General features: G+C 45.7%; 1 protein-coding gene across 2 annotated transcripts in view; it reads right to left on the reverse strand.

Annotated features, from left to right (window-relative positions):
- Nucleotides 1-411: 411 nt before the first annotated feature.
- The window catches only part of ITIH5 (inter-alpha-trypsin inhibitor heavy chain 5), a 92,909-nt gene continuing 75,420 nt past the window's right edge, over nt 412-17,900 (reverse strand). Inside the window, exons 10-14 of one of the 2 annotated variants that reach the window (XM_021670607.2) lie at nt 15,670-16,229; nt 12,376-12,429; nt 8,639-8,755; nt 5,835-6,212; nt 412-3,619 (exon numbers count right to left, since the gene is read on the reverse strand). In XM_021670607.2, the coding sequence (XP_021526282.2) occupies nt 3,318-3,619; nt 5,835-6,212; nt 8,639-8,755; nt 12,376-12,429; nt 15,670-16,229 (1,411 nt within the window). In that variant the 3' untranslated portion in view covers nt 412-3,317. Of the gene's footprint in view, nt 3,620-5,834; nt 6,213-8,638; nt 8,756-10,678; nt 11,676-12,375; nt 12,430-15,669; nt 16,230-17,900 lie in introns of those variants that run through there. The other variant, XM_021670608.2, reaches the window with a different exon arrangement.

Raw genomic sequence — 17,900 nt, forward strand, 5'->3', positions numbered from 1 at the left:
ATTTCATTTTCCCTCTGAAAAATAAACACACCAATATGTTGTTTGTTTTTACTCATCGTTCTCTCAACAATTTTTGTCTAAGTAAAATGTCTCTTGAATGTGAACTATCTCATACCCTACCAATTTTTTAAAACTGACTAAAATAAATATTTAAAGCTACATTTATAAGTATTTGCTTAGCTGCGTTTCTTTATTTGCTGTTTATTTTAGCTGGATCATGTCCTTATGGTTCCAAGAGTCCTTTAAGTTTTAGTAACAGTATTGTTTATGTACATTCTGGGAAGCTTAAAGAACGGGAAAAGGTCATTCATCATGTTTGATCATCACGAAAGATCAAAATCATTCATGTTGTGAATGATTTGTTGTCTTAGTCGGCCTGGGCTGCCTTAACAAGAATACCACAGACTTGGGTGGCTTAAACAACAAACATTTATTTCTCACAGTTCTGGAGGCTGGGAAGTCCAAGATCAAGGCACCAGCAGACACGGTGTCTGGTGAGGGCCGTCTTCCTGGCTTGCTGGTGGCCAACTTCTCTTCGTATCCCCACATGGTGGAGAGGAAAAAAGACCATCTCTCCCATGTTGCTTCTGACAAGGGCCTTAATCCCATTCGTGAAGGCTCTGCCCTCAAGATCTAATCTCCTCCCAAAGGTCCCAGTGCCAAGAACCATCACATTCAGGATTTAAGCTTCCACATATGAATTTGGGCAAGACACACACACTCAATCCAAGGTATGTGGTTTAACCAAAATATAAATTTAAAGGAAAGAATCCTGTTCTTAATCCACCGATCAGGATACATGATTCAATTAAATGTTGAATGTTACTCCCTAGAGAAACACAGAGGCGCCCACTCCAGTTCCCAGTCGCGGCCTCCTCAGCACAGCGGCGGCACCGAGGGAATGGGAACGTTAGATGGTTTCTCCTCCTAAGAACCTCACCCTGGTTGACAAATGCTCAAGGAGAATAAATGATTGCCCAGACGGCGAAACGGTGTCAAAGCAAACAAAATGATTTCTGGAGCTTCCGTGTAGCCCTGCATTAAGTATTTTGTATAGCTTGGCAAAAACCACCCCATGGCAGTCTCTGCCTTAGTTTCCCTGTCTGAGAAGAGAATTTCTCCCTTTCTCTGCATTTACGTTAAAGAGCTTGCTACTCACAACACATGTGGATGATAGAAAATACTATATTTTTTTCCATCAAATGCAAAGGTCCTAACTATACCATTGGTATGGGATTTAGGGCTTTCAGATACTGATCCCCAGCTAAAACTGATCCCATTTGCAAAAAATAAAAAACAAAATAAATCTATACCTAAAGAAGAGAAGGAGAAAAAGTGATGCTCGTCTAAAGTAAAATATAATTTTTAAAAATAAAAGCTCCACTTCGATATTTTTTAATGCATTTTTTTCTGAGTAAGCCAGTTAGTGATGGGTATCTCATTGGAATGTTTTTCTCGGCTCTTAGATAAAGTAGCACCACAAGCAGTAGGAACTGTTCTAATAACATCCTCTTCTCCACAGTGTCGAGACTTACACCTGGAACAACAGATCACTGCCCCCAGTGCTCCACAGGGGACGAGGCCACCTGGCTCCGGCTCCGGGGCCATCTGTCTGGCTATGATTAACATGATAGGAAGGCCCCTGGGAGCCTGGCCAGCCCCTGGCTACCTCTAGCTTCTGCTCCTTTCCCTGAGCTCTACAATCTAACAGCATCTGTCAGCAGCACGGGCTGGCAGCCTTTGCACCTCTGGCATGAACACAGGCAGCTGAGTTTGGGAAGACGGAAGTCAAATAAATAGCGCAGCAGACAGGCGCTGGTGTGGTGGGTTCACAAAGCAGAGAGAGACGGGCCCGGACAGTCCCCCAGCACGAACTTGTTCCCGAAGCCACTGCATCCAACAGGAACATGTGGATGTCATTTTACCGCCTGAGTGTTTCCCCAGGGAAGGCAAACATGATCAACAATTTTCTTAACTCATGTTTCCCTCCCAGTGCTAAGCATGCCTTTGCATTTCATGCGGGGGCTGCTCTGGTGTCAAGTCCCATGGAAGAAGCCTCCTATGAGGCCAGCCCCAGAGCCTTGAACTCTGGCCTGCATCGAAACATGTCACTTCCCTGACCACTGTCTTTCTTTCTCTGCTGTTTCGCCCAAGTGCTCCCAGTGTCCGTCTGCTGACAGGTGACATTCATGGACTCTGGAAGCCCCCTCTGGCCTTAACCTTTTCCTTAGGGCATCAGGTTTGTCCAAGTTTTGGAACTAAAACCCCTGTTCACGCTGGTTTCCTGGCTTTTTTTCTATCTGACACGAGGGAACCTGGAAGTCCTAGATTTTCTAAGGACTTCCTTGCTATATGTGGCCTGGTGAACCTGCTCTGAGCCGGCTCTGCCTCCCATCCCAGCACTGTGCGCATGTAATTGATCACCTCCTGGAGGCCCACAAGGAAAAAAGGTCTGGGAACCATGACAAAGGCTGAAGAGCTCCAAGTAAAAGATGCATCATTCACTTGGCCAACCCTCCAGCACCAAGACACACCAGTAAAATCAACCACGTGGAGTTGTCCTATGAGTTAAAAGCCTTTCGCTTATCGGATCAAATTGGAGAACAGCCATTAGCAAAGTCAACTGTGTACAAAGCCCATTAGAAAGAGATCAGTATCTGAGCTGTAGATGTTTCTATTTTCAATCAAATTTCTTTTTAATGAAAACTAATTTTTAAGGGCAAGAGACCACAGCAGAAGAAAAACCTCTCGTAAGAAAAGACTTAATGGTTTACAATGATCAAATGTTTCAGCTATTTGCATGACTGGTGGCCTGAACTCAGTGACAGAGTCCTTTGCGGTAGAGGCTGGCCGCCCTCTGGAGGGCGCAACACTACTGAAAACACAGCTTTCTAAGCATGAGTGTAAGGCAAAAAGCAGAGTGCCCACACTCGGCCATTTCCACCCAGAAAACAAATTCATAGCAACCTTCCCTCACCAGAAAGTCTTACTTTATGGTAGGCTAACAACATGGATAAGCAGGTTGGGACAAGATACAGACTTTGGTTGCATTTAGCGATGACTGGTCTCCCCTCTGCAGATGCGGGCAGGGTGGGGAGAGGCAGGAAGAAGGAGTCAGGGGAAATGGCATTTGCACACAGGCTTCCCACCCTTCCCCTTTGCCCAGGCAGACGTCGGATCTACGCCGCACCAGGAGTGGGTCATGGAGTCCAGCTAATTGCCAGGAGCTGAGGCAAGTACAAGCCACGAAAAGAGCTGCTTCACGGCCTCCCCACATCACCGTCCTTCGTGCACTTACGTCCTTGAGGCTGCCAGCCTCAGAGCTCCCTGGACGTTCCCCGGCCAAGTGTCATCTCTGTGTCAAACGGATGGGATGCCAGGTAATCCTTGTACTCCCCGTCAATCAGTTTGGCGGCGTTGTTCCTGGCAAACCAGCAGTCTATCTGCTCTTCCCCGTTGTAAATCTTCCTTTGCTTCCAGACCACTGGGACTCGATGGCCTTTCACCGTGAGGACGGCCTCGGGGCCCTCTCCCACCTGAAGGAGTGGAGGGTGAGTGAGGTTCTGGCTGGACCCTGCAGCGTCTTCTGTGAGTCTTGCATCCTGGTTCAGGAACTGACCTGCGAGGAATCAAGTCTCAGTCAAATGCAGAAACTTTGTGCTGAAATCGAACTTCGGTGCTATCAGTGGCGGGAAGGCTTACAACTGGCCACAGCCCGAGACCAGCCTCTCCCAGCAGGAGCTGACACATTCTCTGGTGTCATGGAAGAGCATGTGTTCTGGGGGGCAGGGAGGAGAGAGCCGAGGATTTGTCCGCAGTGACCCGCCACTGCTGAAAGCTTCCCAGTTGCTAATGCTAGAAAGTTGCCTAACCTGCAAACAGCAATAACCACAGTCTCCTACTGAGTCCAGTGGACAGGATGGGGCAGGTAAAGAGGCAAGTAGTGTTCCATCTTCCCTCTGTCCTCTCCCTATCACAGGCCCGCCTCCTTTCTATCCGTCCCAGGTCTGTGCCGGGTGGGGGTAGAAAGCAGTCAGCTCAGCTCCTCTCTGACCCTCATCCTTAGGACTCTCCGGGTCAGACGGGGGCACTGCTCGGGCCACAGGCATACAGAGCTGTGTCTGCAAAGGGAGCTCTTGCTGGGCTCCACGAAACGCGGCCAGCCCAAGAGCCAGGAAATCCTGCCTATTAAACTGAGTTCTGACAATGACTTGCTCTTTATTTTTGGGCAGGGGGCCCACATGAAATTGCACATTGAAGAAAGCTGAGTAGAATGGCCTGCCTGCTGCACGTGGTCATGTGGGCACCTTCCCTGGAGGGGTGTCGCTCAGGCTGGGTGCTGGGCAGGGCTGCCCCATGCCTGGGTCTTCTTGCTGAGAGCAAAGGAATTGGACCCTCAGGTGACTACACTCCAATTCCTTGTTCATTTTCCCAGAAGGCTAAAGAGATTGCTGGTTTATAAAGCCCATTCCCAGCCCAGAAGTCCAGGAAGAAATCAAATTTTCATGTTACATATACAGTCATGCACCACATCAGGACATTTTAATCAATGATGGACTGAAAATATGATGGTGGTCCCATAGGATTATGATTGAATATCTTCAGTGTACCTTTTCCATGTCTAGATACTAATACTTATCATCATGTTGCAATTGCCACAGTATTCCATGCAGTCACTGCTGCACAGGTTTGTGGGCTGGGAGCAATAGGAGATACCACATAGCCTAGCTGGGTGGGTAGAGGACTACGCTATCTAGGTTTGTTCAAGGATATTCTAGATGGTCACATAACCACTAAATCACCTAACGATGCATGTCTCAGAATGTATCCCTGTCATTAGGCAAGGCATGACTCTGTGTGTGTGTGTGTGTGTGTGTGTGTGTGTGTGTGTGTAATAATTCATACATACATACACTCTATACATGCATGTATACATACATACGCAGACTCTATACATGCATATATACATACACAGACTCTATCCATGCATATGTACATACAGACTGTGTATATATACACACACATACACACACAGACTGTATATATACACACACATACATATACAGACCGTATATATACATGTATATACACACCATACATACATACACAGACTGTACACATACATATGTATACATATTCACACACATACAGACTGTATACATATATACATACATACACAGACTATATATACACACACACACATATACAGACTATATATACACACACCATTCATACATACACAGTTTGTATATATACCCACTCACCTATATATGATATATGACATATTATGTATGTGTATGTATAGACTGTATATATACATACAGTCTGTGTGTACATATATACATACATACACAGACTGTATATATCATACATATATACATGTATAATATATAATATATATATGTACATATGTATAGACTGTATATATACACAAACATAAATACATATACAGACCATATGTACACATACATATATAGACTGCATATAATATATACGATATAGATTTATATATATAGACTATATATACATACATATGCAGTCTTTGTATACACATATACATACATACACAGACTGTATATATAATACACATATACATACATGATATATGTATAACATATAATACATTATGTATATGTGTATATATATAGACTGTGTGTGTATATATATACACACACACATACATACACACATATATATGCAGACTGTATATATAATAAAAACCACATTCCTATTGAATTTCTCAATCTAACTAAAGGTATTGGCAATACCAGCTTCGCTTGAGAACTTTAACTCTGTCCTCTAAACCCAGCGTGAGGAAAAACGCAGCTCCCTACCTAGCAGTCCGTGGCAGTTGCTGGAAAGGCCTTCGCTCTTGGCAATGTAGAAACCCAAGTGGTGTCGCTGGAAGGGCGCCGGCTTTTTGTAGAGGTGGATGAGGATGACAAAGGCTATGGAGCCCTGGATGGTGACGGTGACATTGGCGTTGGCAGACACTGACACCTCCAGCCCCCGGCTCCCCACCACCACACTCTGGTTGCAGGGGAGCACCAGCCTGTCCCCACCATCCAGGATGACTCTGCTTGGTGTGACCTCGAGATACGACCTCTCTGGCTTGTTGACGAGGATGGTGATGGTGCGAAAGTAAGTGCGCTGTTTCTTGTGGCCATTTGGAGGGGCGGGTGCCCCGATTAACTCTCCGTTCACTGTCACACCTAAAAGGCCGAGGGGAAAAGAACAAGGTTAGAAAATCAGGCCAGGAGTGGCGGCTCACGTCTGTAATCCCAACACCTGGGACACCAGGGCAGGTAGACTGCTTGAGCCCAGGAGTTCAAGACCAGCCTGGGCAACACAGAGAGACCCTGTCTCTACTAAAAATAAAAATTTAGCTGGGCATGGTGCTGCACGCCTGTAGTCCCAGCTAGTTTGCTTGAGCCCAGGAGTTCCCTTGAGCCCAAAAGTTCAAGGCTGCAGTGAGCTGGATCGTACCACTGCACTCCACCCTGGGCTACAGAGTGAGACACTATCTCACAAAAAAAGAAAAAAAAAAGGGAAGAAAAGAAAAGAAAATCTATCCCTGCCCAATGCATCAAGTTAAAATTTCCTTCCTTCTCTGGGCTTATCTTTGTATGTCTAGTACCAAAAACATTGTGTGACTTACACACAGAGGCCACTCAGTGGTTACCAAGTGAGTGAGTGAATGAGTGAATGTGTGAAGTTATGTGTGGAGTTTTTACTATTGTCTGACCTGTATCTTGGGGTGAGGAGGGAGGATGTAGGTTTGGGTCCTGATACTGTAGAAGCAGGCATGAAGCTAAGTATTGTGCATCTATGCACAGCTAACCATGTTCGTTTGGCTTCCTTCCGGTGTGGCTGTAGTGATAAGAACTCTTGTGTGACACTGATGTGTATTTTGTATCTACCAGGGGTTCTTGATCCTAATTTGGACATCTTGTCATGCCACTGAGCAGTGTGGGAGAATGCAAAGTTAGACTTTAAGTCCAGAAACTCAAGTTCTTCCGCTTAGGTGTTCATTGTTAGATAAGTCATTTAAAACAAAACAAAACATAAAACTCTGTAATCCCAGTTACTAGGGAAGCTGAGGCAGGAGAATCACTTGAACCCGGGAGGTTGCAGTGAGCTGAGATGGTGCCACTTCACTCCAGCATGGGTGACAGAGTGACACTCCATCTCAAAAACAAAAACAAACAAAATGCCTGCTTCAATTTCCTTATCTGTAAAATGGATGGGCAGATATAAAGCCCAACAGAATTTTTGTAAGGATCCCATTCGTGTACGTTATAAACTGCTATCAAATAGAACGCCGTTCTTTTTTCCTTCATCATTGTGAAACCACTGGGGCTTTTCTGGACTTGAGCAAGGCCTGTGAGCCAGGCCCCAGGGCTCCATGCTGTCTGGCTGAAGAGCAGACAGATGGCAGTTGCACTTCAGATGTTTGGGGCTGAATTCGGCGATGCATGTTAAATGTGTTTTGCTCTTGGGTGAAAAGCAGCAATTTGTAATAACAAAAAATTGCTATATAATTAACTCTTGTTTTCTCAGCTTTGAGAATAATCTTCCCAATAAATCTTGTCTAACAACTTCTTAGACATTCAAGTGGGAAAAAAATGGGCCTTCTCTGGGCAAGGGGTCAGGGGAGAGGAGAAATCCCAGCGTGAGTAGAGCCTGTGCACTTCCAGCCCCAAAGTTCTAAGCGTCTTTGGACTGAATTCCCATCACGGACGTCTCATGGAATACAGAAACCATGGGAATGGCTCCTAGAATAGGGGGCATTTCCAAGGACATGTACAGGTACGCCCCTCTCTTGTTCCTGACTCCTTAAAATAAGAAATAGTATGAGATTTAGCTCAGAGGCTATAAAAGTCCTACAAGAAAACAAGGTGTTGAAGGATCTCTACATAATCACACCATACACGTCACCCACCTGGCAACCCCGTGCAACCCAACATTCTGAGACACTCAGTTTCTCAGCAGTGAGAAGTGCCGGGGTGCCCACTCCAAAGCTTGTCCTCACAGAGCTGGACATTGTTGGCTACCTGCATTGAACTCGAAAAGCTTTCTCTGTGCTCATCTCTTTCACCCAGCCCCTCTACAGAGCCACAGGGGCCAGAGAGCCCTTTTGTACATACACGTTCACGGCACAGACAGAGCTGTGGATTGACATCTGAGCAGCGCACTTAAGTCATCAAAGAACTGACCTGAGTTTAGATCCCTGGCCTCCCCAGCATCACAGCTTCTGAATGGACAGACATTATGACAATAATACATCGTGGATTTCTAAAGCACTTGAGCATTTACAAAACAACTTCATATCCAGTTTAATTTGATCCACTTTATAATAGCCCTGTGAGGTCCACAGAGTGTCCTTATCTCCATTTCACAAGGGAAACAACCGCAGCTCCCAAGGCATGTGCCCAAGGCCACACGACACTCATCATAAAGCAGGGATTTGGATGTGTACGTCCAGAGCGCAGCACACTTCCCTTAACCACCGACAATACTCACTGAGCATCTGTAAGGCGGCCCTCACGTAGATAACTGGACATCCATCCGAAGAACCAAGCGGGGTGCAACACCTACCTGGTCCTCGCCAGATGCTGCAGTGGAGGGTGGAACTTACCAGAGTGCATGTGATCAGAGACCAGCCTGAGGATGTCCCCGGGTTCCCCATCAATGTTGAAGCACACGGTGAGTCCGCTCAGGGGGAAATCCACAACAAAGTGGGGATCGCCATCCACTGCCAGGGCGGAAGAAAAAGGAGAGAAAAAGAAAGGCACCTATTGAGTACCTTCCTTGCGTAGGTGCCACTCTCTATTTTCTCATGAATGATTTGATTGAATCCTGAAAATGATACTGAAAGGAGATGTCCTCAATTTCCAGATGAGGAAGATGGGCAGGAGGGAAACAACTCCCCAGAATTACTCAGTGAGTTCACAGTAAACATTTGACTTCGGGTCTTCTAAGTTCCAATGTAATGCTCCTTTCATCATACTTAAGCTCAGTATAGGAACTAAGCTCCGAGAGGTGAGAGGGGAAGGAGAGCCCCCACACACCCTGAACTGATACTGAGTCCCCATGCTTCCATTTCCCGGGTGGACGTCCCCTGCCATTTGCTTTCTCCTTTAATGGCACAGATGCAGAGGACTTTCCTCTCCTATGACTAGAGGTCTATGGCACTTCTTCTCCCAGGAAGCCATAGGCTATCCCAGCCTCGTTCGCAGCATCAGCTGTATGCTACCCCTGCCCACAGTGCTGAGAGCCATGCCCAGCTTAGAGGCAGGGGCAGGGGAAGCATAAAGTGAGCGGGTGCCAGGCACAGGCAGGGTGCTGGCAGAAACCCCTCCTTTGGGTCATACTAACTTTACTGCTCTGAAATTTCTGTGCACAGATGAGGCCACAAAGTCCAGCTGACAGTCATTCCTTGTCGGTTCTCCTCATTTTCACCTCTGTTAAAGGTGAACAGCCTTTCCTTCTATTATACAGACGAAAGACTTCAAAAGACGTCTACATCAATCATCAATTCTCTCACTGGATTGGAGATTTAGCTTCTCTCTAATTTATATTCCAAGTGCAGTTTGTTTCTTCTTTTCTTTTTCTTTTTCTTTTTTTTTTTTTTTGAGACAGGGTCTCACTCTGTTGCTCAGGCTGGAGCACAGTAGTGCAATCACAGCTCACTGCAGCCTCAAACGCCTGAGCTCAAATGGTCCTCCCGCCTCAGCCTTCTGAGTAGCTGGGACTACAGGCACATGCCACCATGCTGAGCTAATTTTTTAAATTTTTTATAGGGACAGAGTCTCATTATGTTGCCTAGGGCGGTCTCAAACTCCTGGGCTCAAGCATTCCATCAACCTCAGCCTCCCAAAGTGCTGGGATTACAGGCATGAGCCACCGCATCAGCTCACAACATGTTTTTCGAATACCCCTCTGCTTAATGAGCACATGGCCGTGTCTGCGTGCATGCTGTGTACAGTGTAGGCATGGGCCAGGCAGAGTCCACTCTTCTTTTTTTTTTTTTTTTGTGAGACGGAGTCTCACACTGTCACCCAGGCTGGAGTGCAGTGGCATGATCTTAGCTCGCTGCAACCTCCACCTCCCCGGTTCAAGCAATTCTCCTTCCTCAGCCTCCCAAGTAGCTGGGATTACAGGCCCGCGCCACCATGCCCAGCTAATTTTTGTATTTTTAATAGAGACAGTTTCACTATGTTGGCCAGGCTGGTCTCAAACTCCTGACCTCGTGATCCACCCGCCTCAGTCTCCCAATGTGCTGGGATTACAGGGAGACTGCTCTTTTTAAGCTGCAGCAAACTAACATCGCTGCATTCCCTGCTGAGAAACCTTTCTGCCCCAGCATCCCTGAAAAGGGCCCTTGAGAGGATCTGGCTGCCGTCCCTGGGAAGTGCTTCACCTTCCCTGAAAACTGCAACATACGAAGAAATTCAAAATGTTGGTCTTTTGCTGATGGGAAAACATGATCCCCAGAAAAGATGAGAGTTCTCATCTACATTTCTGGCATTTTTGAGGCATGCATGCAGTTGTCTCTCGGTGTCCCTGGGGGATTAGTTCCAGGACCCCTGAGGATACTGAAATCCATGCGTACTCAGGTCCCTGACACAGAATGGTGTGGTATCTGTATATAATCTTCACACAGCCTTTCATATGCTTTATTATTATTATTATTATTATTATTATTATTTTGAGATGGACGCTCACTCTGTTACACAGGCTGGAGTGCAATGGCACAGTCTTGGCTCACTGAAACCTCTGCCTCCTGGGTTCAGGCAATTCTCCTGCCTCAGCCTCCTGAGTAGCTGGGACTACAGGCATGCACCACCATGTCCGGCTAATTTTTGTATTTTTAGTATAGATGGGGTTTCGCCATGTTGGTCAGGCTGGTCTTAAACTCCTGACCTCAGATGATCCACCTGCCTCGGCCTCCCAAAGTGCTGCAATTACAGGCATGAGTCACCACACACAGCCTTTCCATACACTTTAAATCATCTCGAGGTTACTTATAATACCTAATGCAAAGGAAATTCAATGTAAATAGTTGTTACACTATATTGTTTAAGGGATAGAGACAAGAAAAGAAGTCTGTACACATTCAATCCAGATGCAATTCCTTCTTCACGTGTTTTCCATCTGCTAGTGCTTCTATCCTTGGACGAGGGACCCATGGAGACAGAGGGCAACTGTCTAGCTAATCTGACAGGTTTCTGAGAGTTTTCATGTGCACATACCACACCATTTGTAGTGAAATCGTGCAAACCTCTTTACAAGGAAAGAGAACGCTTGCTCCAAAAAAGACGAGAGGGGTCGAAAAGTCATTACTCCAGGCAGCACTCAAGAGGAAGCTTTTCTGGCATTCCACAAAGCCTATGTGTGTGTTCGAAGGAATTACATTCTGTCTCCTGGAGACCGTGTGGATTCTATATCCACAGCTAATCTCTGGGATGTCCTTGGCTTTAGGAATTTGCACGTACAGCTAGCAGCAGAAAGGCAATAATAAAGACTTCCAGAGGCTGACGTGGACCCAGCAGAACAAAACACAGCCATTGGCTGTTCTTCCCTCTGAACTTGTATTCTAGTCCCAGGAAGCTGGAAAAAGAAAATTTCATGATATTTGAAAAAAATCTGTTCTCCCCTTCTGAAGCCACAGACTGGAGGAAAAATTAAAAAAAGCCTGCCTGTCACATCAGACATTTTGATTTTGGTTGCACCATTTTACATTTGTAATAGCAGAGGCTGGAAGGATCCATGTTCTGAATCGATAAAAAAATTGTCTTCCAAACTCAAGAAGGGTCAGAATGTGCCTCTGCCACCCATCTATTCTCCCATCAGGCTTCCCGGGGACTGTGCTTTCTCCACGGTGTTCATGGAATGGTTTCATGACAGCTGTGGTTCTCAGGCTCTGCCTCACACAGTGGGCTTGACATATTGCTGTATGAGCTGGTATTTTTTAACTGGCTTCAAGGAATTCTTGATTTTATATTTTTTGTTTGTTTGTTTGTTTGAGACAGAGTTTCACTCTCGTAGTCCAGGCTGGAGTGCAGTGGTGTGGTCTCGGCTCACTGCAACTTCCACCTCTCAGGTTCAAGCGATTCTCCTGCCTCAGCCTCCCCAGTAGCTGGGACTACAGGCACCCACCACCACACCCAGCTAATTTTTGTATTTTTAGTAGAGATGAGGTTTCACTATGTTGGCCAGGCTGGTCTCGAACTCCTGACCTGAAGCAACACACCTGCCTTGGCCTCCCAAAGTGCTAGAATTACAGGCGCCAGCCACTGCACCTGACCTGGTTTTATACTTTTTAAACATCTTTTACTCTCAATCCACACACAACTGCATCCTTTTCTTTACCTGATGTTTTAGAGATTTTAATTCTTGGCTGGTATGGCTTCTCAAGCGAAGGTCCTAAAAAGAAGGAGAAGAATGTCATGGTCATTAATTAAAGATGAAGAGAGAGGTACAAAGGGAGAAAGTAGAAATGACTAAAACACAGCTTTTAGGTACATTTGTAACAGCTTAAAGAATCAAAAAACCATTTAAAACATCATCAGTCTTAAAAAGGGAGCTTGGCTTCAAAACACACAAGTGCAGCCAGGCATGGTGGCTCATGTCTATAATCCCAGTGCTTTGGGAGGCCAAGGTGGGAGGATCGCTTGAGCCTAGGAGTTCGAGACCAGCCTGGGCAATATAGTGAGACCCCGTCTCTACAAAAAGTAAAACAGCCCAGCAAGGTGGCACGCATCTGTAGTCCCAGGTACTTGGGAGGCTGAGGTGGGAGGATCACTTGAGCCCAGGAGATTGAGGCTGCAGTGAGCTATGATGACACCACTGCACTCCCACTCCAGCCTGGGTGACAGTGAGACCCTGTCTCAAAAACAAGAAAAAAAAGAACCACACAGGTGGAGTGTAAAGTGTGGAGGATTATTTATTTTATTCTTCTATAAATTATATACTATTCTTTTCTGTGATTTTGGTGTATATTATAGGGGGAAATATTTTATCACATCTGATTTATTTATTATTAATTAATTAATTTATTTATTTTGAGATGGAGTTTCACTCTTGTTGCCCAGACTGGAGTGCAGTGGTGTGATCTTGGCTCACCGCAACCTTCACCTCCCAGGTTCAAGCGATGCTCCTGCCTCAGCCTCCCAAGTAGCTGGCATTACAGGCATGTGCCACCACACCCAGCTAATTTTGCATTTTTAGTAGAGACAGGGTTTCTCCATGTTGGTCAGGCTGGTCTCAAACTCCCGACCTCAGATGATCCACCCGCCTCAGCCTCCCAAAGTACTGGGATTACTGCAAAGTGACGATGAACCAGAGAAGGAGCGTGTAGGCGTGAGCCACTGCACCTGGCCACACTTGAGACATATTTACAGGGGAAGGGAGAAATGAGTTGTTGTTCAGTGGGCCTGTAGCATTTCAGATGTGCAAGATGAAAACGTTCCAGAGATCTGTTTCACAACAGTGTGAATATACTTAACATCACTTACCAGCATTGAACTGTACACTTAAAAACAGTTAAGATGGTAAATTGTATGTTCACAATAAAAACAAAAACAAACAATAATGTAAAAAAAAAAAAAGAGGTATAGTTATAATCCAGTGTCTGCAGCTATGTGTGCAGTGGAATGCACACAGCAGAAGATTTTGAAACACTCTGTATTTCAAAGTACTTGTGCTTTCAATAAATATTCAATGAAAAACCTAAAAGTAATTAATTTCTATAAATAAAATCAGTATCTTGGGTCAAATTGTTAGTACTAGAAAAATTGTGCTCCTCTTCTTTGGCTTTTACTGCTCACAGAAATTAAAGAGTGAGGTATCTCAATGTTTCTGAAGCACTCCCTTCTCAATATTGGTCTTGCCTAGCGTGACCTGGGCAGAATGCAGATTAGCCAGGAAAGAGGAGGGATGGCCAGATGACTGCTTTGAGGAGTGGCTGCTGCCGCCAGCTCTCAAAAAAATTAACATTAAAATTTAGAAACATCAGAGCCTTAAGGAAAGGAAGAATCCCCTTTCAAAAAAAACTTAAAAACCCTTTTGAGTAATCAGTTGGTGATCTCCTCTGTCATTCTGGCCCCCTGAGTCTTTGTATCATCTGGGTCTGATCTCTCCTGAAGCTGTAGAGATTTGCGCTGATGACCTATAATCAACATCTTATTCAAAAAGTCACTTTTCCTGGATGTGGCATGGATCTCATAAGTAGAAAGTGACAGTATCCTGCTGCCTGCTTTCAATCACAATGAAAACTGTATAAGGTTTGCCAAGACAAGCTCCACCCTTTCTGAAATAGCCATGTCAGTTGCAACCTTACTATTAGGGTCTGAACTTTTCAATTAATTTCTGGTATCCCGTGCCTCAGCGGAAGGTGTGTCTGGCATTTGTGCAGGACTCTGTGCACCTGTGCATTCCATATTTAGTCCTTACAACAGCCCTGGAGGGAAATTAGTATTGTCTTCATGTTCAGGGCTGGAGAGTGGAAATGGAAGCTCAGAGAGATTCAGAAACCTGCCTCAAGCCTCACAGCGAGGGTTGGTGAATCCTAACTTCATGCTTTCTCTACACCCAGGTCCTTCTAACACTGTAGAGTGTGAGGAATGAATGAGACAGCATTGGTGGGGTGCGGAGTAGGGCCCGGTTAACCTTGGTTCCCTCTCCTAGCAGTCAGAACTGGACAGGAACCTAATAAAAATGTGATGCATAGGAAATGCGATTTTCCACAAGCGAATCTGCCAAGAATCCAATGCTCTGCTTTGGTTTCACTGCGTTTCCTGTCTCTTGCTCTTGTTCCTACTCATCCCCCCATCAGCATGGCACCGAGACTGACCGTGCCTGCTTCTGTTCAGATTCTCAGAGACTGACATGTAAAGACCAGATTCTTGCAAGAATCCGTACCTTGGTCCTTCCCACATGCTCTTGGGGAAATAAAGTCAAGCACACAATCACATTATAATACATAACTCTGAAGTGCTTAGAAATATAGAAAGGCACTGAAAAATGGGCATTGGTATGTTCATTTCAGTGCTTCCGCTCATGCCTGAAACCTGGCAAACACTTGATGGTTTATTGATGGTTTATTGAAGGACTGACCTCACTGCCTGACATTTCTGAACCAAATGCCACCTTTTCCTCATTTCTCTAGATAGCCACAGTGTATAGCAATGTGCATACAACAGTCTACAATACTCTCTGATTATGAGCTGTGTATAATATTATTGCTTTTTGGTTGGTTGTTTTTTAAGAGACGGGGTCTTGCTCTGTCACCCAGGCTGGAGAGCAGTGGTGTGATCACGGCTCACTGCAGCTTCAAACTCCTGGGCTCCAGTGATGCTCCTTCCCCAGCCTCCTGAGTAGCTGAGACTACAGGCACACCACCATACATAGATAATTTAACTTTTTTTCTTTTTTAGAGACAGGGTCTCTCTGTGTTGCCCAGGCTGGTATTGGACTCACGGCCTCAAGTGATCCTCACCTCAGCTTCCAAAAGTGCTGGGATTACAGGCGTGAGTCACTGCACCCGGCCTGGGTTATTGTTTGTAAGTATTATAGCAAGATGGACTAACACAGCTTCCTGTGGAAGAGGTGAGTGGCATCTCAGGCCCGTGTCCCCCACACCTGGCTGGCACAGGTGCCACATACCTGGTTGTGTGCCAGCTCCTCGCACACTCTGCACCACTGGTTCAGGTCCCATGGCGGCCGACATGCCGTGGGCCTCCTCCAGGCCGTCCGTGCGTGGGCTCGGCCCCCTCAGCTTCATGGAGGTGAAGGGAGTGAGGAAGCGGTAGCTCATGGCCAGAGCCTGGGCCTGCTGCCGCAGCTGCTCCTTCTCCAGACCATCGTCACTTTGCAGCCAGGAGCTCAGCAGCTCCTTTGTGGTGAGGTAGCTCCAGAGACGCTCGATGTGGTTGGCGTCCCCTTCTCCATCACCTTCAGGCCTGGGGCTTCCTAGGACGTCTTTCCCCACCTTCTGAGGCCCCACAGGCACGTCCGTCTTCAGGATGATGAATTTCTTACTGTTGCTGGCGGTGACCTCCACGTGCAAGTGATCCAGCTTCCTGTCCACCAGCTTCCCTGCGATGATGATCTCCGAGCCATTGAAGTAGTTGGGGAACAGGGTCTTGGTGGCCTGCACCACTGAGCTGGGGGGATAATCGACGCGGATGTCAGAGAGGAGAGGGGTCCTGATTTCATCGTAGAACCTGTGGTGGAGGAACAGGGAGAGAGAGAGAGATCAGGGCCTGCTCCGACAGCAGGCAGGACAGTCCGAAAGGAAACCACAGACTCTCAGAGGGATGCATCCGATTTTAGAAGCAATTGAGTCCACATGGCACTCCACGCAATATTTCTGCCAGGAGGTCACTAGGCAGCAGGTTCAACACCACTGGTGGGAGGGAATGCATTCTCTCATGTGGCTTCTGAGCTTTGTCTCAACTGCTTTCATGAGGAGAAAGAACATCCTTATAGTAGATTAAAATCTTCCTCCCCAAAATTTCCACCCACTGGTCTCAGTTTTGCCTCCAGAACAATACAGAATTAGTCTAATCCATTTCAACAGACATTTGGATGCTTAAAACACCAACGCTGTGCATTCCCTTAAGCCCGATCAATCCCCAGTTTCATGAACTAGTCTTTCTGTGATACACTTTTGAGATTTCCCCACCAGTCTTGGTAAATTTCCTTTGTGCATACCTACATTTCTCAAAGAGCCTCTTAAAACCTTTTTCTTAAAACCAAATACAAATTCCAGATGTGCTTTAAGCAGCACATTCTACTTGAGAAATCTGACCTTGTGTGAGTTTGTGCATATAACATTTGCTTGCATTTGCTTTTCTTGTAAAGTTACATGGTTCCTTCTTGCTAAACAAGGAGACTATTAAAATTCCCTTTCTAAAGATCTAGAAAGCATAGGCTGTGGAGTTGAACTTCCATCTCTGTCAGTTCCTTGCTGTGTGTCTTGGGACATGTGGCTTAACCTCTCTGAAATTCTGTTCCCTTACATATAAAATCAGGACGTTAACAGTACTTCTTTGGTCACCTGCTAGCTGTCCCTACAAGCCCATTTTCCCCTCCTTTCATGAGAATTGACTATGGACATCCAGATACAAATCACATTTCCTAGCCTCTATTGGGGCCAAAAATGGCCATGTGACTATGTCTTCCCAATGGAATATGGGTAGAAGTGAGATGTGCAGTTTCCTCAATATTTGTTTAAAATCTATGCTGGCTTTCTTTTCTCTCTCCCTTTTTGTGGCTAGAAAACAATGATAGTGACCAGATTTCAATCCTGTAGCATTAAGGACAGCACTTGAGGAAAGCAGAGCAATGAAACAGAAGAAACCTGGGTCCCTGAATGACTTCATGGAGCAGGAACCTGGGTCCCTGAATGACTTTGTGGAGCAGGATCAAGCCCGTTACCATTATAGGATAGAGAAGTAAACGGCTGTCTTATTTCAGCCTTTGCCTTTCATCATCTCTGTATTGCAGCTTAGCCTTTACCCTAATATTCCTATCTCCTAGGATTTCTGTGAGGATCATCTGGGATAATTCATACAGAAATTCCTAGTGTATCATAAGTTCTCACAAATGTCAGGTATTGATCATAGTTTCAGTGGGATGGCAGTGCAGTTGACTTGTTCCAGCATAATTGCTTTTTCTTCTGAATGCCTTATTGAATCTTAATTCTATTATCCAATGCATCACATTCTCCCTCTTCAACTCTAGTTTTGAATAATTTTTAAAATGTGGGAAGCAAATCTGTGTTTTCATTTAACTCTTTCATTAAAATGCATGGCAGGAGGCCGGTGGCTCACGCCTATAGTCCCAGTACTTTGGGAGGCTGAGGCAGGCAGATCATGAGGTCAGGAGATCGA

Source organism: Aotus nancymaae, unplaced genomic scaffold (assembly GCF_030222135.1).
Source record: "Aotus nancymaae isolate 86718 unplaced genomic scaffold, 86718_ANA_hifiasm-v0.15.2.pri h1tg000083l, whole genome shotgun sequence".
NCBI lineage: Eukaryota > Metazoa > Chordata > Mammalia > Primates > Aotidae > Aotus > Aotus nancymaae.